The sequence below is a fragment of the Xyrauchen texanus genome, chromosome 22, assembly GCF_025860055.1.
Source record: "Xyrauchen texanus isolate HMW12.3.18 chromosome 22, RBS_HiC_50CHRs, whole genome shotgun sequence".
In the NCBI taxonomy this organism is placed as follows: domain Eukaryota; kingdom Metazoa; phylum Chordata; class Actinopteri; order Cypriniformes; family Catostomidae; genus Xyrauchen; species Xyrauchen texanus.
The window spans coordinates 39,648,717-39,670,429 of NC_068297.1; the positions used below are offsets into that span (position 1 = coordinate 39,648,717).

Sequence of the window (21,713 nt, forward strand, 5' to 3'; positions counted from 1 at the left end):
AAAAAGAAGAAACATTTACTTATAGTGTTCCGATCCAGTGACAACTATTTTTTTAACTTATAGAATAGTAATAGCATAAACTGGTGAAACAGCTTCAATTGTTTTTAAAATAATAGTTACCCATTAACTATGTTTTTGAATAATTTACTCATAATTTAATTTTTTAAGCTTTAAAGTGAGTCGCTATGTTGTATTCATTAAAACTTTTCTTTAAAAAAGTTATTTTGTGTTCGGCATAAGAAAGAATATGTCATTTGGGTTTACCATACGGTTGAATGAATTATGACATAAATGTATTCCTTTAATGATGAAAAAGTATTTTGCATAAAGAAAATGCTTGTTTAACCCTCCTATGGTATTCAAAAATGGCACCTTCCTTTAGTATTCACGGGCATTTTTGACCGGAAGGTTTAGATGTGTAACCTTATAAATGTATTAATAAAAATAACAATAAAAAAAAAAATCAGAACCTACACTTCTATAAGTTGAATTATGAAGAAAATGTGCAGATTGGTGAAAATATAAATAACATGACTTGAAACACGTCATGCCAGTGACAGCCAGTAGATGGCTGTAGCAGCCTACTGTTTTGTCTGATGGCTTGTTGTAACCTAATGTTATATTTTATGAAAAGATATGCATTTGGATATACATTTAAACATTATCAAACTATTATTTTTCAATTTTAGTATTTTAAAATTGATTTGAAGTGTCAGTTTTTGCAGTTTATGACATTACGCTTGTCATCAAACCTGACCATGCTGTTGCAAAGAGACAGACACAGAATAAGCATTTTTCTACCAATAATTTATTTCAAAAATAAAAAATTTAATAACTCAAGGTAAATGCATAAGAATATCAAGAAAATTAACATCAAGAAACAGAAACGAACTACAAAATTCTGATAATTCAATTAGGGTGTGTTCACACTTGTCAGGTTTGTTTGATTAAAACGAACTCTGCTGCGATTGCTCTGTTAGTGTGGTTCATTTGAACAAGTGTGAACGCTGCCATCTGAACCTCAGTGCGCACCAAACAAGCAGACCAAGACCCCATGAATAGTGGGTCTCGGTCCGCTTCCAAACGAACTCTGATGTGGCTCGACTGATATATGAATGCAGCATGGACCAAAGATGTCTAAACGGACCAAAAACAGGATGTGATGTCACAAGATGCGACCCTAAATATCACGTGATTTGATAACGTAGAAAAAGCGCTAAGTGAACCAGGACTAAATGTATCATTTTCGAAGAGAACCGAACAACAAGTGTGAACACACCCTTAGAACATAAAACAGAAGAATCAGAGTAATAATTTTGTTTAAAAATTGAATTGCAATTTCAAACTTACTATTGTAAAAAAATAAAAAATATTTTGCATGCGTGTGTGTGTGTACTGTATCAGTACGATCAATCTTAGCGGTTAAGACCGTTTTCTACGGACGTTTGTTATTTTTTACATGCGTTTCCCAAAAACGCACTTAACATGAACGAGCGAGTACGCCCTTTAAATGCTACTTAAAAAAGTCGCTGTCCTTGCGACAGTGCTGAAACATGAATGTATAGTGCTGCTTGTCACTGTAATTTGTGCGTAACTTTACAATCATTTGTAATTTACCTTGCTCATATTTGTTTAAAATTATTTTCTTAAATATTCAACCTAATTAACTACATATTTACATATTGTTTACAATAATTTTGTGCAGAACGTTCTATTTCTTTTACACAATCTGCTTCCATACTCAGGCATGCATGTGTAATATTTCATTTTCACAAATGTATCTCTATATGAAAGCTTCCAGGATTAGTGAAGACAGCAGAGGTCCTGTGTATGATCATGCTAATTGCAATTATTCATTGAATATTATGAGGTTTACCATGTTATCAAGCAGCACTAAATAAGGAGACGTTTAGAAGATGAGCTTTAGGGACTGTCACCTATAAAGCGGAGGTCTGCTCTTTACTCCCAAAAATTGATAACGGTGACAGCAATGCTGCATGTGTGTGCGACACATCTTGTAGTGCTGCTGAGAGCGCCTTAGGGTGTCAGATAGGAAGCAGAGACAAGGATGATGAGCCAGTACTGATGATTTTCATGCAGTTATTGACTTTTTTTCTTCTCTCTCTGATTTTAATTTATACAGTTGTCTACATCAATCATGCCACCACTTTGCTGTTTCCAACTAGTCCATCTAGTCCACACAAATAACTTTATTTGCTTACTAATTTATCTATTGATCCATTTATATATATCCTCTTTTATGCAACTATTTTATGCATTTAGTTATTATTATTATTATTATTATTATTATTTGTTAGGTTAGGGTTAGCTTTAATGATAATATACACAAACAGATTGAAATATGATTTGACAGGGTTTGTATGATTCGCCCCCACGTACCTCCTTGTTACATTGTATGTTGTACTGTAGCTAAGGCAAAACAGAAACTGCAGTTTACTCGATTCAGTGCATGTGTGTATCTAAATTGAAGTCAGATTGAAGGAAGCTGTGCAGTCCTGATATTAAGCATGTTGTGGGGCTCCCAGAGGGGCCCTTCATTGTCCCACCACACTCCACAGCAGCACATCATTTATTAGCGCCCGCTTCACTGGTTTTAATTAGTGCCTCTCAATGCAGCTGCACAATACAGGCTCAAAAAATCAAATGCCACTGCTCCAAATTCATTTCTATCTGCTCCAGTTTCAACACAGAAGATCCTCCTCTTAAACACACAAACAAATGCTGTTTGAATTCCTTTACCTCGCTTTCAAAAACGTTCCCCTCTCGATATCACTAAGATCTGCTTCACTGCCTTGAATATGACATGTTTTGCTGCAAACATTATGAAGCATTATTACCTATCTTTATATTCATTATGCATGGATATTAATCCATCCTGTGGGTACTTGGTATTAGTAGGATGTGTTTGATTTTCATGTTCTCTAATTAGATCTTGAGGTAGACCTCATGTGGTTCATCATCATTTTAATTTATTGAATAAACAAAAACACGGACCATCTGGAAAATCTGGTCGAAGATATACTATAAATACTAAATGATTGTGTTCCCCTACACTTAAACATAAATCATATTTAAACTGTAAATAATCATCACTGAAAAGCTGCATGAGTAGTCAAGTTCGTCCATCTCATTTGTTATGAATTTTATGTTTGAAATAGAGCTATAGAGCTATTCGTTAAATGTATCACATTCTATAGGACGTGGGGATAAATATGTCTAATGAGCCAAAAACACCTCTATAATGTTCTTTTGGTTTTGAATGTACAGTACTGATTATAATTGAGGGATGTTCTGAATGTAGGGAGGAAATGAACGCTGCTGCATGCGCATGAGTGTAAATGTGATTTGCATGCTGATTCGAGTCTATAATTATACATGTTTAAATTTTTTCATGTTGCAGAAAATGAAACTGGAGGAGGTGTAGCGACCTCTTATCAGTCATCTGCCATAGAGGGCCGTGGGGCAAACAGAGGTCAGAACCAAAGAGCAATTAAACCTGCAATCACATCAGGTACTATCTACTTATCCATCTGTCTGTATGTTTGGCAAGGAATGTTCCTATTTAAGTATTACATAGATGTGAGAGTTATATCTGGGAATGGGATTGTTTGGGAAATGGAGCAGTTCATATTTGATCGCTAAAGGTCTTTCATAGAAGCTTATTTTGAATTTTTTGTTTAAAGATACTTGTAGTTTAAATTATTGTGAAAGTATTACTGAGAAACAATATAAAAAATGTTGAATCTCGACTGGATCTAGCTAGCCAGTTTGTCTCCCTGAGGTCCACCAATACGGTGGCCCAGAGGTGCACAGCGCAACAAAATTAAAAAGCAGATACACTAAAAAAAAACAGCACAAAGAAATGAATCCACATCAACATGGAAAAGCCACAAAATATCAAAAGTTTAATTTTCTGATAATTATGTGTTGTGGCTTATTTCATTGTGCTTTCAGCTATTATTTTCTTTGCTAATTTTGTTGTGTTCTACACCCCTGGGCCACCGTACACCTATATTGTTAGTAAAAATCCCCAAACAGTTAGTTTGACCCCTTTCATTTTTATCTAACCCTAAGCAGGCAATTTTTTGTGCTACTCTGACTTTAAGACTTCTATGTAAACAGGGTTGGGAGGGTTACTTTTGAAATGTATTCCATTACAGATTACAGAATACATGCTTTAAAATGTAATTTGTAATGTATTCCATTAGATTACTCAAGGTCAGTAATGTATTCTACATACTTTGGATTACTTCTTCAGCACTTGTAGATTTTTTTACTTGTTTTGACAATAAAAACTCTTCCAGTACAGTAAGACAAAATACACATGTTAAAAATACATTCTCTGAAAAACCCAAATATCTCATACAGTGTTGTTTCTAAAACAAGATCAATCAGATTGATCTTGTTTTAAGGATTTTTAGATATGTTTACAGGAAATAAAAAAATAATATATGATCAAATATATGATTTTGGCCCTAATATCAAAGGACTTACTAGAAAAAAAGAAATTTTGATCCAACGTGAATTTTCTTTATAACTTTTTTTTTTGGGATCGCATCATTTATATGTATAAATGTTTTCCATCTGAAAGGACTAAATATTAAATGAAACAAATGACAATAATATGCAAAGTAATCTCTTCAGTAATCAAAAGACTTTTCTAATTACCAATGATTTAAATTGTAACTGTAGTGGAATACAGTTACTTATATTTAGTATTTTAAATACATAATCCCGTTACATGTGTTACGTTACTCACCAACCCTTTATGTAAACACCCTCTTCACATGGCAAATGAATAATTTACTTGAGTTACTCTAGAATCCAGTAAAGTTTTCAGCTGCCTATCCTTCAATAAAAGCCACATTGCGAAGCTGTAATACATTGTGACAGACTAACAAAACAATCCAGCTTGATCTCATGAAAATTACCGGACTGTGGTGACTGTACAAAATTACATTACGCGGTTGATTATACTTATTGCGGCAGTTCTATCAGGAAGACTTGCAGATTTGAGTAAAGTTTTAGATTACATTTGTTTGATGAATATAAAATAGGAATGTAATGTCTCTCTTTGGCATAAGCTCCATCTGACAGTCCAAAGAAGTTGTGTTCGGAACCATCAGATCCTGCCGGAGAGAGGATGCAGGCGCGAGGAGCCTACCCCAAAAGAGAGAGATAAAATACTGCCCCAAAAGAGAAGACATAGTCAGATTACAAACCAGGTCTTGTGTTTGGTGCTCAATCTAGAGAAGAGAAAAATAAATATGAAATATTTAATAACATGAAATATTCCGTATTCCTTGCATGGTTGTGCAATACCTTTGCAGTAAGAAAAGCTGTGCTTGTGTTTACTGATGGCTTTTATGATGGATTTTCTTTTCTTTTGTCCTCGAGTGTAATTTGTCCTTGAGTGTAATGTTTTGTCCTTTAGTATGGTTTTGGGCCCTCCGTCGAGGAGACCCTGGTTGTGCAGAATCTTCGCCAAAGATTAATAACGTGGCATGAGTCCCTGCGTTAGGCCAGCGTTGTTGTGCAGTATCTTTGTTGAAAGATAAACAACATTTGATTATGTGCAGCATTGTTTGGAATATCTTTGCTGAAAGATGAACAATGTAGCGTAGAGCCATACGATAATGACGACGTTGCATGCAATACCCTTCGTTGACAGAAAACTAAATTTCATTATGAACCCTCTGACGAGGGCAGGTGTTGTGTGGAGTATCTTTGCCGAAAGTTGAACAATGTAGCATAAAGCCATACAATAATGCGCTGCATGCTATACCCTTTGTTGAAAGGTGTCACATGTTGGTTATGAGCCTTCCGTCGAGGGCGAACTAGGCTTGTGCAGTACTTATGCAAAGGAAAACCATGCTGGGACTGTGGAAGCCTTGGTGAGGAGGGTGTATGTGGTTGTGCGGTGTCCTTGCAGGACAATAGATGGCTTGAATTTGATAAGGAAAGATGTGGATGGGCTATGAGGCCTCCGACAGCCACCAGATTTATGACTGAGGCTTGAGCATGTGTAATGATTGAGGGTTGGGTCAAGTATATTTCTATACTTCTATATTAAATAGAGCATAATGCCAAAAAATTGAGGACGCAGAAGTTTTTTTTTTATTAGCCCATGTAGTAGATAATAATTTCACCAAGGACCCTTTCACAAGACTTTAGAGAAGGCTACATTTAAACTGTGATGCCATGCTTCCTTCAGAGTCCCCACATCATGAGCTCTGTCTTTCGTTGTAAAGCATAGGGATGACACCTTGTCTTGGAATTCGCCTGCTACGTGATTTAGAGCGAAGAGCGACCAACAAAACAGGGATATCTTACTGAATAAAGTGATGAGACAATGAGCACTGTACATCATGACTTGCCTGAATAATGATCTTAATTCCTCGATGGGCAACACTCGGCATGCGAAATGATAGCAAGTGAACCTTAACAGAGTTACCATCATGACAATTCGGGTTTACTGACTGTTTACTCCCCATGGGTTTGATATGGGTAGAACGTGAGATGAAGTGACAGAGTCGTTGGGAAGGGAAGGCAGGCTTCCAGAGATGTTCTGTGCACTTGTGGAGAGGTAGGAACATGTCTATTATCATTCCAAGAGGGCTCGATCCTAGTGAGAATCCGGAAATTTGCAGACGTGTGTTGCGGCGAGGAGCTGGTGATCCTGGATAAAGTTAAGGAGCAGTGAATAAGTCAGTGTCCACAGCTAGTCAAGGAGCGAATTGGACTCAATGTCAGACAGTGCTATAGAATGATGTTGACATGTTAGCACACTGAAACAGCAATGTGATAGATTGTGAGAAGACTTTAAAAGCAATGGCTTACATGTGATTGGCTAGGAGTTACCTAGCTAATGGTGTGATGATGTACAGCTGCTAGTCTTCCCACTAGATCTAAGCAAAGCTTACATTTCCAGGGTGAAATGTCCACTGTATGGAGTGGTGGTGGCGTAGTGGGCTAAAGCACTAAATTGTTAAGCAGAAGGTTGTCGGTTCGATTCCCACAGCCACCACCATTGTGTCCTTGAGCAAGCCACTTAACTCCAGGTTGTTCTGGGGGGATTGTCCCTGTAACAAGAGCTCTGTAAATCGCTTTGGATAAAAGCGTCTGCCAAATGCATAAATGTAAATGTAAACCTAACCGATAATCTCATAAAAAACAAATTTGTGAGATGAAAAACATTTGATGAAGCAACCACTTAATTTTGTTTTGATTCTATGACACTTCCGGCTTACTTGTCGACTCGTGTGCTCTTCAGGACACGTACCCTGGTCTTTTGCAATGCAAGAGCAATACTCTATCAATCAGTTGAGATACGGCACATAATGAAGTGTAATGAAAATTAAAATGAAGTTGCTTATTTAATGCAAATGTTTAAATGTATCGCCTTACAATGTGTGCACTATAGTAAAAGTGTCATTAGAGTCATCTAAGTCATTAGATATTATTGTTTTGCATCTAAATTTCAATTAATGTTCCTTTTGGACTGGGGAGGATGTTTTGAGATCTAATTTCATAGTACTTACCCTACCATTTATCTCAAAATATCAAGTAAATCTTTATTCATCTCTCAATTAAAAATAACTTTGACATCAGTGTGCATAACAGTATGCAAAATACATAGTTTTGTGATGTTCACGAGTATTTCTCTCCTCAGATGGAGGTGGATGTAGCAGATGAGAATCACCATTGCACACGCTCAAAAGGTATTCTGCTTTCTGTTACTTACACATAACACTGAGATGCACCGCAGTGTAGAGATATGGCCAAACTGGCCTTTAGTGTGAGTGATATTCTAATGTTTTTTCCCCCTTTTCAAATGACCTCTCACCTCCCTTGTCTTCTGTCTCTCCCTGTGTCACAGTACCTCTGGAGCCAGCGATTCAAGAGTTATTCAGGTCAGTTTTTTTAAAGAGTGTCTCTCTATGTCTCACACACAGTCACAAACCCATAGCCTTGCAAATAGGTTTTTACAAGGAAAAATGGTTGCCAAAAATGCTCTGATTACCTCTACCTTGTCTCCTCTTAATCATATATATATATATTTATTTTTTTTGGCATTTCCTTGTGGATGATGATACTGTTAAAGTGTGTTTAAACATTTTATCCTTACAACGACATATGGTATACAGCCAATTTCATTTGGATACTTAAAATAATATCTAAAAATAATTATTTTTGGTTTTGGAACCTGAAGGTTTTCTGAATTGATGTGAGACTCTGAACTCTACTGCGTAGGTGAATTAACATGAATACATATACTGGTCGGTCATATGTAAAATGTGATTTTGCTCTACCAAAAGAGAACAATTTTCTGATCCTCTAAATTTGTCTCAGTCTGCAAAGCGTAGGCAAAAATCATACAGTGTGCACCAGGCTTAAGGTTGTAATTCATTGGTATATTCTTATCGATTACAATTCCCAGATACTTCCAACCCAATCATGGCAAATATTTAGGTACAGTCATTGCTCCAAGACATCTTAGTAGAGACTCACTTCATAGAGTTTGCTTGTAAGGTTACAGAGGAATGAGCTATCCACAGGTTGGTCAGAGACCCTCCACCGAGGGAGATCTAAAACGTTTATTATACAGGATCCCAACAGGTAGACCAGAACATTTTTGTGACGAGGAGGAGGGCGGGGCCGGGCTGTGACTGTGCATGCCTGGCCCCCAATCAGGCTAGTCAGCCGAGGAGAGGGATAAGTGCAGTGGGATGCAGCAGTTCGAGAGAGAGAGAGCGAGAGAGAGAGAGAGAGAGAGAGAGAGAGAGAGCCACATGCAACTCCTCCCTCCTTTGCCTCAGGACGTACAGCATGACGTACATCCCCGCCTTCCCAAAAATGATAATTCTCTCATCATTTACTCACCCTCATGCCATCCCATGAATGACTTTCTTTCATCTGCTGAACTCAAATGAAGATTTTTTGCAGAATTCTTCAGCTCTTTTGGTCCATTCAATGCAAGTCAATGGGTGCCAAAATTTTGAAGCTCCAAAAATCATATAAATCAGCATAAAAGTAATCCATAAGACTCCAGAGGTTAATTAAATCAAGAACTTCAGAAGTAATATGATAGGTATAGGTGAGAAACAGATCACTTAAACATTCTTCTTCTTGCGTTTTTGGTGATTCACATTCTTCATGCATATCGCCCCTAACTGGGCAGGGAGGAGCATTTAAAGCAAAAAATGACTTCAATATTTATCTGTATCTCACCCACACCTATCATATCACTTCAGAAAATATGGATTAAAACACTGGAGTCATATGGATTACCTTTATGCTGCCTTTATGTGCTTTTTAGTGTCAAAGATTTGGTCACCATTCACTTGCATTGTATGGACCTACAGAGCTGGAATATTCTTTGAAAAATCATAATATGTGTTTTGCAAAAGAAGGAAATTCATACACATCTGGGATGGCATGAGGGTAAGTAAATGCTGAGAGAATTGTCATTGTTTGGTGAACTATCCCTTTTAAAGTGAGAATATTTAAATGCATGTTGTCCTCGCATACAAGCTTGGCTTGTAAACTCTTATCAAGACTTCATTCGGTGACTGTAGTGTACCCATATTTTAGAGTACAACCTCTCCTGTTGTATGGAAATAATCTTTTCTCCAGCTTCCCTCCTCAGTGTGGGATGATCAAAATTTTCATAGGGCTGAGATACAGAGTAAAATATGAAAAGAAGAAACATGTTATGCTGGAATCCTATTTCCGCACTACTGTGGTTGCCAATCTCAGTGTTTTAACAAAGTCTTTTAAAATGCAATTCTGGAATGGTCATTTGGGAAGACTGAAGGCAACTGAGCAGAACATGCATGCACTGAAACAGAAATCCCTAACCAATCTATGCTTCCATTATACCAATCTAAACAAGCCGCATGAGCTCAGTATGACTGTCTGGAACACTTATAATAGTAGGGAGTTGCTGCTGGAATATGCTAGAGTATTTGAACAGCTAGAGCTATTGAAGGCAGAGGCAGGCCTACGGGATAGGGAAGGCAGGCAATTGACTGGGACTCCAATCTGGGAAAAGGCCCCCTGCTGGCAGCAGTTACCGTAGTTCATAACAACGACACTTGAAACCAATGATTGATTGTCTGATTGATGTTTAGTAGACTAGAATGACATTTTCGCAAACCCCTTAGGGGGCCCCCATCCCTTTAGTTATGATCAAATTCAAGCATCATGAAGAAGACGTCCGACGTACTAATCTGGGAGTCAGAAGAGGAAAAAGAAAGAGGAGGAAAAGAAGAAACATGACAGTGTTGACTGGTACAGAATCTGAAATATTTACTGAATTATCCCTTCTCATGAAAAGATTGTCAATGGCCTTACGAGTCGTGATAAGTATTGTTTCCATTCACTGCATGTTATTCTCAATACAATCGCGACATCATTAGAAAGGCGTAATCTACATCTGTGATATGTCACCATTGTTTTACGATAGAAATATTACAGTGAGAGTACACACGCCTGGCCCTGAATCAGGCTAATCAACCGGGAGGGGGATAGAGATGAACCGGAGGCGCCAGTTCGAGAGAGAGAGACACATGCGGAAACTGTGTGTGTGTGTGTCCATTTATTTGTGTTTAGGTTGATTTAAGTTAATTTATGACATTAAAAGTTATGTTGACTGTTTAGCCATTCAGCAAACGCAGCAACAAAATCACTGCTAAACGCAATTTGCATGTGCAATTCTAGTCTTGTGGCACGATTCGGAGCGCTATATAGCAGAAGATGTCGTAGACCACCATTTTAGACACCCTGCCGGTTCAAAAACATCTCTTTTAAATAAAATACATTTTACTGCATACTTTTATTTGGTGGTAATAGATCTAAATTGCTCCAGGCAATATTTGGGAATGAAGCGCAATCTCCAGTGAGCCTAATTTACATAGATAGGAGACATGTTAGTGTGGAAAGCAATAAAAATGACTTCATTTAAATGCTCACGACATAGCGCACCTGCTAAAATAGATTAAAGTTGGTTAGTGAATAAGACACAGGTTTTTTGCGCTGCAATTCTATGCATAAATGTGGTGCAACTGTTTAATGCATTTATCTGCGTTCTGCACACTGTAGGCGCATTTGCGCTGTTGGCTGATCTGCATAATTCCTTTAGTGAAATGGAGCGCTAAACCAGCGCAGAGAGCGCATGCTAATAAATAGCGCATTTACCAGATGCAAGTCATTCTTAGTGAATTCCTCCATTAGTGTTATAATAGGTTATGTGTTGTTGTTTTTGCTTTATACTTTTTATTGCCTAGGGCCTCCAGAGTACCTAGAATCACCTCTGAGTGTAGCTTAATTTACTGTCGCCTGCTGTAATTCTATAACATGATAACACAGGAAATCAACATGTTGTTTCCGAAAGTTCATGTACCTCTGAAATCAACCCCATTCAGATGATTTATTGACACGTGCATCACCTATCAGATATTTGTGCATTATTTTAAGTGTGAACACATTTCTCTCTGGCATTACTGATAACGCATTGCACAAGCATCCTTCAATACACGGGTTCTGGTCCCATGGAAACAAGAAAGTAATAATGTCCACATAAACAATGGTGAGTGTGGTGATGGTTTGGTTTAGGGTGCGGTGTAGAGAGAATAAAATATGCATTTCTATTGACTCTATTACATCATTTAACACCCAAAATATACCCTTAACTGGCTTCTGGTGCCACTCTGTGGACATTTCACCTGGAAACTTGAGCTGACAATCCCATGCGTTTAACAACACTTTCAGCTTCAGCCACTAGGGGCAGTGATTTGGAACGCAATCAAAATGTTCAAAAGTTTCAAAATTGTGGCATTTATGTTTGCATGAATGTGGGTTTCTCCATATAAAATAGCAAGTTTCTAGCAACCATTTGTTAAGAGTATTTCGGTGCTACCAAATGGAAGGATGATAGGCTTGTCTGACATTTGCAGTGAATGACCAGCAAACAACCTCCATCTCCAGGGACATTAAGCAAATCAATTTATGATTAAGTTTTGTTTATCCTAAACATTTTAAGCCAAAAAACTTACATTTAAATGTAAGCAATCAAAATTTCAGATGAATCATATTTTTGTGCATGGTAATATTCTTTGTTACTGTATGTCCTAGTTGAATGAATAATATTCATGAACATATTTATCCTAGCAGAAAGCTGTTTTATGAGTAATATTTTATGTATGGCTTAACCAATACTGGTGAATTGAAGAAACAATTCTTTAACTAGAAGAAATAGTCTATCAGTATTAAACACGAGCGCATAACTTCATGGGATATGTGCGACGGATATTAATGATATCTCAAAATATGTGTCTTGCTGAAAAGATGTGTGCTGTTCCCTTTCAAAATGGGACAGATGATAAATGAGTGAAAAATTCCATAGATATTGAAAGAGTCCAGAATTGAGTCACCCAATTCCTATCTAGAGACCAGAATGTTGTAGAGATCCACCAAGAAATGTCCTAGCAACCAACAAAAACAACCTTGTAACTGCATAGCAGCCAAAGAAAGGCATGGGATGAAATCTTTTGTACTGTATTTTCACTGGTCTTGCCTGAATCACAACTCCATCATCAGACAACCAGCCTGATTGTCACTGGAGTTTTGATGGACAGCTGGTTTCTCAACCTTATTGATCACCATCACTGAGAAGAAATGATTTCATTACAGGGCACCTGTTCTCTCTCTCTCTCTCTCTCTCTCTCTCTCTCTCTCTCTCTCTCTCTCTTTCTTTGGTGTAGCCTCCACCAGAAACTTTAAGGAGATAATTAAAGATAAATAAATCAACGGTTCAATACATTACTATCAGTCTCTCTCGCTCTGTCCCTCAATCTTTCTCTTTCAAGCTTCAGATAATTTCCTCTTCAGCTCATTTGCATGCTTATCAAAGTGTTTGGAGTATCTAACGGGAGCTGCAGTGTTAAGGTGGGATCATTAATATGTTAATTAGTCCTTTTGACACTTTGCTTGAGCCTGTGTACAATATCCTGCTCAACCATGACTTCAGTCACATACTCGCTGAATGTATGCACACCCAAATGCCATTAGATTCTATTTTATGGACAATATGTTTTAAAGGCAACTGTTTTTATTCTATAGAGATGTCTATTGCAGACTAATTTCTCCAAAAATCTATTTAGTGGTATATGAACAGTTTATTGTATTTCTATAAATACAACGACTAATTTGGTATGGGGAGCCAGCTTGTTGACACAGTGGTTATACAGTATGTTCGGAATGGAATACTAACAAACTACCACACACTGTTTTTACAGTATGTACCTGTATTATTTATGTGCACAGTACATATATTTTCTATATTCATGGAATACCCAGATGGCCTACTTTTGCCAAAATATGATTTATAAAATGGATAGTTCCAGTCAATGCACCATTCCAGCTGTGCTAAAATTCACAATATAGTAGCATATAGAGTTGTGGCAGGGCAGGGCCGGGTCGTGATTCTACACACCCGTTCCCTTATCAGGCTAATCAAGCCTCCGAGAGGGATAAAGGCCGACTGCGGAGGATTGTTCAGGAGAGAGAGATAGTTAACGGACATGTCCGTCATGTGTGTGTTTTGTCTTTTTTTTCAGTTTACCAATTAAACTATTATTTATATTACCAAGCCGGTTCTCGCCTCCTCCTTTCCATGGAAATCCCTTTGCAGTGGTGCCGAAACCCGGGAAGGAGGAGGGATATGCCATAGTAGAGTTCTCGCCACTACCGTCCACCCCAACGGAGCAGCCGCGGCCATCTGCCTGGGGACAAGGAGCCCGGCTGCCTGGAAGTGGAGGATGGCCGCCGACCACGAGGGGAGAAGGGTCTCCTAACTGACCACCTGGAGTGGTCAGGGCCGCTGCCAGGGGAGGAGGAGTCCCCTACCAGCCGCTGAAGCATGGTGGGGTCTGAGTCCGCCGACCGCGAGCGGGGAGGGGCTCGCTGCTGACCGCCTGGAGCGGGAGAACCGCTGCCAGAGGTGTGGGAGACCCCTTCTGTTCCCCAAGAACGTGGCGGGGCGTTCCGTCCGCCAGGGGCTGGAGGACTCCCTCCGATCCTCCTCTCTCTCTCTCACTGCCGCTCCACGTTGGCCTTTTCCCTCTCGTTTAAATTTAAATTTTTTTGGGGGGTACTACACTGTTACAGGAAGTACCCCCCATATTTATTATTTCTGTTTCCCTCCCCTTGTCCCCTCCCTCATCCTCATTGGGCACGGGAAGCATGGGAAAGGGGGGTGTATGTCATCTGCCTTACGTGAACGTGGAAACATTTTTGCAAAACTATGTTTATACTACAAACTTTTGCACACTCATGAAAATAGAGCCCCTAGTGTTTGCAAAAAATTATTTATAGTAACATTCATTCTATGAGGCTAGGTTGGTTAATACTAGCTACTGTGTATGTTACAGTGCAGCACCCATAGAGGCCAACTATTAACCTTATTAGTTTAGTCAGGGTCTGCATCTTCTAGCGGAAAGATGCCACTTACTACATTTTCTTAGTAAAATAATACTTTAATAAAATTTTAGGCCTTAATATTTGTATTATGCAATAATTGTAAAAGCAATAAGGCCATTTTTTACAATAAATATATTCACGATAAAGATGACCTTTAGCCTTTCAGGCTCTCATCCCTATTTACAGCCAGCTTATAACTAGTGTTTTTTAAACATCTCTTTCTTGACTTATTATTTGCTTGAACTGCCAAGATTTTTCTTTAAACCATTTTAACATATAATTGGATTAACATTTTTAAATAACCATTTTATTACCTGGAAACATATTTGATGATAATGTAGCATACTGTATCACAGTGTTTGCATGTCACAAGGTAGCATTGCTTGAGGAATACAGTGAAAAGCAATTTTATGTAAACTGATAATCATCATGGTTACTGTTGTAACCTCCGTTCCCCGAGGGAAGGAACGAGACGTTGTGTTGAATGAAGTGTCACAAGGGGTCTTCCTGGGATGCCAAACGTACCTCTGAACCTGAGAAAAGGCCAATGTCAAGTTGGCAGACAGAATTTGCATGCCCCGCCCTGGGCATACCGGTATAAAGGGAAGCGGGGCAGCGAGTGCCAGTCAGGATTTTGCACTGAGGAGCCGAAACGTAAACGGCTGTATGGCCGTTTACCATTTTCTAGTGCTGTGGCAGGAGGGACACAACGTCTCGTTCCTTCCCTCGGGGAACGGAGGTTACAACAGTAACCATGACATTCCCCTTCTGTCACTCACTCGACGTTGTGTGAAATGAAGTGACACAAGGGGTCCCATATAAAAACGCCACACACTGACCGTGTTACATGAACTGCTGAGACAGGTGCAAGCAGGATGCATGTAGCCCTCCCCTACGCACCCAAAGAGGTGTCACATACAGACCTTATGTTCCCCGCACCCCTGAGGGGGGGAACAGGCGCTACATGACTAGCATGGAGCAAGCCCGGCAGTCACTCCTTTTCTCTCAATATGTCTCTCTCATAGGACGTGAAGTGGCTGGGGCTATCTTAACGCTATGAAATGCATCAGGGAAAGCGGTCTTTACCAGTCCTATTCTTTCAGGGGGAAAAGACCCTGCAGAGGCCACATCCTGCCCAGTCTAGGGGGAGGTAACATGTGGCAAATACACCATGAGGGTTCTGAAGCCGTACGTGGGAAATGGCGTGGTGGTAGGTCCAGCCTAATGAGGGGGGACTCTACAAGCATGGCGACCGGGGCAGCAGGGCTGCCCAAGGGAAACGCGGGTCCACTGACAGGGGGACCATACCACGGGAAATACATCACAGGGAGTTTGCCTGAAAAGGGAACAAAGCACATGGAGCCTGACCCCAGTACAGAGCACCTGTGACTCGTAGTGTGTCTGGCTGTGAATTGCTCCGCTGAATTCGCTGGCCAGAAGGCTAAGGAGGAGAACATCCAGGGAGCAACGCTTAATGGCTAACCTGGGATAGAAGGTGCACTGTATCAACTTGGTGAAGCGCGCTGTGTGCAAGCGGAACACCCGGTCGGTTGTGCCGCGTTACCGAGTTCTACCGGCTCGGACCTGACAAAAAACGGGACGAGACTGACTCAACCCTGAGATTGTAAAATCTGGCAAAGGTATTGGGTGTTGCCCAGCCCGCTGCTCTGCAGATGCCTACAAAGGAGGTGCCATGGGCCAGTGCCCACGAGGATGCCACACTTCTCGTAGAGTGTGCTCGAACCCGCAAGGGGGCGGGCATGGCCTGGGTGTGATAAGCTAAGGAAATAGCATCAACGACTCAGTGAGCTAACCTGAAGCAGACAAAGAACATCTAGAGCTCTGAGTGATTTTTTTGTCTTCTTTTTTGGATAAACTATTACTTATAAAGCTTTACCGTGTATTTTCAGAGACAAGAGATTCCCCAGTTTAGTTGAAAAAATTCTGTGTATAATTGCAGTGTACATTTCGAAGTCTGAGCAAATTGTCAAATGGTAATAACCACACTTTAACATCTTGTACCATACCTCTGGCAATCAGTTATAAAATGAGCTTTTAGCAGCACATGATATTTAATGGGAACCAAAAACTTTGAATCATCTACACTTGGAGGTCTTTCACAGCCCGCCTACTCTGAATCTAAATGACTAGTTTCTGTTCCCCGTGTTCAGTTTACTCCCTGCTGAATGACTGACATGTCTTTGCTCTCGTAGCAGGTAATCAGTGCAGCCATTTCAAGCGCTTGTGGAATTACAGTAGCTCTGCAGATAAATGAGTCCTCTGGCAGACCTCTTGCTCTGAGACAAAAGAACAGTGAGATGATGAATGAGAAAACGATCTAAACTGAGAGGAGGAGGAGGTGACAGAAGCAGGTAGTGATCAGCAGGTAGATTAGTTACGCCCCCAAAACTCACCTCATGTACCCAATGAGATCATACATGTAATTATAGACATGGTGTGTAACCATGACAACACAACATCTCAAGTTAATGTGTGCAAAGTCATTGGGTTTCTTGATTCAAACATGTATGCGAGTGTAGATACTGTAGATGCTGAATATTACACTACACATACTGTACACTGTATGAAGCTTGTGTATGTTCTAGCAATGGGGATAGGTTTTAGTACAAAAAAGGCTTCTATTTTTACCATTATTACAACAAACTGTGCTATAAATGTATATCTTTAAACATTTATCATTAACTATTTAAATTCTTGACAGTGAATTAAACTGGTTTGAGTACTGTACATATAACACTGCAAAGTTATATAGGGCAAGTATATAAAGGGACCTCTGATAATTCTTTCATTGCTATTTTTCAACACAGGTTGGCCCACATAATACATTTCCATGTTTCTTTCTGAAATATTGTTTTTATTTTAAATGTTATAGCTTGTAGAAATCATAAAAGTAACATTGAAAAGATAAGAGCCTTTGCCTCGAGATCAGATTCCTTTTTACTTTTAAATAAAGATTATGAGCTGATGCCAGACCTTATATATAAATTTGCATGTCCTCAATATTTACAAGGACCCCCTTTTTTGCTCCTCTCCTCAGCCTCTTAAATGTTTGTATACCCCAGGATACAAAAACCTATTTAGCTTTAAGCCTTATTTTCAGAGAAATCTAACAAAATTTAATGGGGTTTATGCTTGAATGATATACTGTATATCATTTTCTTACTCCATATATTTACCAATGTGACTTGTTTTCTTTGAATTAAGTTTTTTCTTACACCATTGCAAAAACAAATTTCTTCATAAATGTTTTAAAATTGTGTTCTCTGAAAACTAGACATAATATCTTATGTCATTTTACTTCTTTAGTAAAATTCTCTTTTTAAAGATATTTTTACTGGAAAAAAAAGACAAAAATACTCAAATAATAATACTTATTATTAAAATATGTTTAAGTTTTTTGCAGTGTAGGATCTAATTTAGGGCAAAACCTATTACAGAATAACATTTCCTAAATGTATTATCTTTTCTTTAAGTATATTCTAGAAACATCCTAACTTGGCAAATAAATAATAAGCGTCCTAACTTTAGGACAACTTCAGTCATGTCTTAACTAATATTTTTTCTAATTCTACCATTATCACTGCAAAAACAAATTATATTCTATTTTCATTTTTAAATGAGTATTTTTGTCTTGTTTTCCTGTAAAATATCTTAAATAATGTTTAATTTTTATATATACATATATATATATATATATATATATATATATATATATATATATATATATATATGTATATACTTGATGAGCAAAATGACATGATATTTTGCCTTGTTTTCAGTGAAAACTGCATTTTTGTAAAGTTTATGCATAAAACAAGAAAAAAAATCAGACTTTGAATTAAGTTTAATTTTCTTATCCTATTGGCAAATAGTTTTTGTTGTTTTAAGCTTTTCAAAATGTTGTCAGTTTTCTCTGAAATCAAGATAAAATATGAATTTTTTGGGTCAAGTAAATGTATCTTGTTTTAAGAGTTTATATATATATATATATATATATATATATATATATATATATATATATATATATATATATATATATATATATTCTGGAAAACAAGACCAAAATACGAATTAATATTTTTGATTGATTGATTTATTTTGCTGTGTAGCCGTTTCATAATTTATAGTAAGTTTAGACAGGTGACTCTTTTACACTTTCTGTGTTTGTGAGAGTAAAACTTGTCGATTAGAATATGTTTAGACTTTTCCCCAGAATTTAGCAAAACCTCTGTTTCATCAGCTTTGATATTAAAACAGCATCGATTTTATTTTTCAAGTAGCAGTAGCAGTAGGGGGCAGTCAGCGCAACTCCAACTGTACAATTGCTAACTACATTCAATTGACACAGCGTCCTACAAACAGCTCTCATAACTAGAGATGCTGAAAACATGAGACACGAGACAACCAAAGTGAAACACTTTAAAAGTGTCCATTTGATTCACAAGTACATAGACCAACGATTAAAAATAGTCCAGACAGAGGTTGGCCAATAATACAATTCTGTTAAATGATATGGAAATAAAACAACATTTTTACTTTTACGCATTTGGCAGACGCTTTTATCCAAAGTGACTTACAGTGCACTTATTACATGGACAATCCCCCCCAGAGCAACCTGGAGTTAAGTGCCTTGCTCAAGGACACAATGGTGGTGGCTGTGGGGTTCAAACCAATGTCCTTCTGATTACCAGATTACCAGTTATGTGCTTAGACCACTACACCACCACCACTCCACTTTTAACAACAGCTGTGTCTGTGTGCATCGTTGGTTGCTTGGAAACAGACATGACAGTTGATTATCAAACTCGATGGAGCAGTTTAGCATTTACTATCTAGAGTACCAAAGCATGCAAGAGTAACATTCAGAATTCACATGCAAGCACACTCTATGCACACGCACACATGCACAAAGAAACCACAGCGATATTTTAAATCAATGTTTTTGAGTGACATTTTGTATCTGGGTTGCACAATATACTCCATAAAATAGTAAAGAGTGAATCTCTGAAAGCTCAATTATTCATGCGGTGCGAGGTAAAAACAATGCACTGCTGTTATTATTTGTTAATAAGATTCAATGCTCATTATTTTCACTTGCAAATGAGCTTACTATTCGCCACAACTGTTTGTCAGAGGTTTGCAGCTCTTCACCGGTAGTGATAAACCTGCAGCATACCTTTGGCGACAATGAAGAGTTTGCCACAAAGCTCATTTGCATGTGAAAATAATGAGCAAATGTAATGGCGAATTTGCATTAAGTTTGCAGCAACTGTAGATTTTTTGTAAAGGTCGTCAATATTTACGACTCAAATATCATGAGTCTCCCATACGCATTATGTATGCACTGCATGGAGTTTTTGTAAATGAAGAATGTTTCAAATCAATCCATTTTGATTAGGTAGACAGCAAGGCAGCATTATAGGTTTTGGAACAGAGCTTTAGTCTGTTGGTATACCATATTGCAACCCATCTTATATCATATTTAGCAGTGTCTGTTTGAAAAACTGAATTTCACCCCTTATTACTAATATTTCACTATACTATCATTTACAGTTTGGCTGTTGTTGTATGAACTAGTATGTAAACTAGCCACTGATGGATTGATACAGTAGCTCATAGCCTGAATGCAAAGTGATTATGGGAACGGTAAATACATTATTCATATTTCTTATATAGTGTGTGCTAGCACAGTACGGGTGGAAAGGATTAGTAGAAGAAAACCAGATTACAGACGATTAATGTGCATAGCTGAAAAAATGCATAAATATGCTGTTGTATTATTGATCAGATATTTGTGTGAGAAAGCAGGTTCCACATGCACTTGAAATAGGAACGTTAAATTATTTTATTGGTCAGCGTATTGACTGCTGTTGGAAAGGTCATACAGGTTTGCGTGCTAGACCCTCACCCTGAATAACACGTTAGTCCAAGGGTCTTCAACAGGGGGTCCGCAATCCCTAGGGGTCTGTGGTGGTACCACAGGGGGTTATTGTTTGATCCATCCCCGGCACTCGTAATAATCACTAGCACAAGAGTGAGAGACAGTACCACCGTTCCCTATACACATATTACGCAGTCTGCATAGGGCACCAACTCCCTAGGTGGGCACCATCTTACAACATTTATGCATTTGGCAGGCGCTTTTATCCAAAGCTACTTACAGTGCACTTATTACAGGGACAATCACCCCGGAGCAATCTGGAGTTAAGTGCCTTGCTCAAGGACACAATGGTGGTGGCTGTGGGGATCGAACCAGCAACCTTCTGATTACCAGTTATGTGCTTTAGCCTACTACGCTACCACCACTCCCTACCCTAGGGGGGGAACCAGCAACTTCACCGGCTACTCTTACTCACACAATATACATTATTCAACGACCCAGTAGCAGTGGTACACTTTCTTGGTACGCTCGCACATCCCTGGCGAGAGAGGAGAATATATTGTAGTCCATCCACAGTCTGAAGTCCCTCGAACATGCATGCCAAATCTTCCTCTTGCAGTAATCCTTCCTCATATTATGAACTAAATGGAACGCAGAACATTTTCTTTATGAAATTAGCCTATCGCCGTTCTCATAATGCTAGCTGCTCGTAATGCAATGCATATCAGGTTAAGCAGCGCTGCAGTGGAGGGTTGCGTAAGTAAATGCGCCTGCTTTGCGTTTTCCGCTGTGTGTGGATGTCAGAGTACATTTTCTTGTAATATTAGTTGCTTTATGCTTTCAGAACAATAGTCTATACTTAATATGTAAATGTACTGTATATGTGATATTTCTCTAAAAATATAGTTACCATTGAGATTTTCAAGTTGCATTAGGCTACACTGACGGTGACTTCAATGAGGAAAAAATGACAGGATGCACCTTTAATTACGTTGATTTGACAAAGTAATTATTAAATTAAATTATTCAACTGGATAGTTTTTGTCTTTTACAATCATCTAAAAAATAAATAAAAAATTATGGGATTGGATAATGAATTAATATAATAATTAATTGTTTGTTTACCATGATATTTCCATGTTTTTTGAACATTTACCATGATATTACTATGTAAAGTTGTGAAGTACCTTGTTGTAAGATGTACATATCATGGTACATTAATATGGTAAACATTCAGTACCATGGCATGTATCAAAGTACCACGGTGTTACTATCTTATCTCATCTCTGTACCATGGTACTACCACAGT

At 38.3% G+C, this 21,713-nt stretch overlaps 1 protein-coding gene across 3 annotated transcripts in view; it reads left to right on the top strand.

Moving 5' to 3' along the window:
- Positions 1-21,713, top strand: part of LOC127662858 (myelin transcription factor 1-like protein) — a 169,038-nt gene that overhangs the window by 46,078 nt on the left and 101,247 nt on the right. For all 3 annotated transcript variants that reach the window (XM_052154236.1, XM_052154235.1, XM_052154237.1), the window contains exons 2-4: positions 3,422-3,532; positions 7,694-7,742; positions 7,901-7,934. In XM_052154236.1, the coding sequence (XP_052010196.1) occupies positions 7,694-7,742; positions 7,901-7,934 (83 nt within the window). In that variant the 5' untranslated portion in view covers positions 3,422-3,532. The remainder of the gene's footprint in view (positions 1-3,421; positions 3,533-7,693; positions 7,743-7,900; positions 7,935-21,713) is intronic.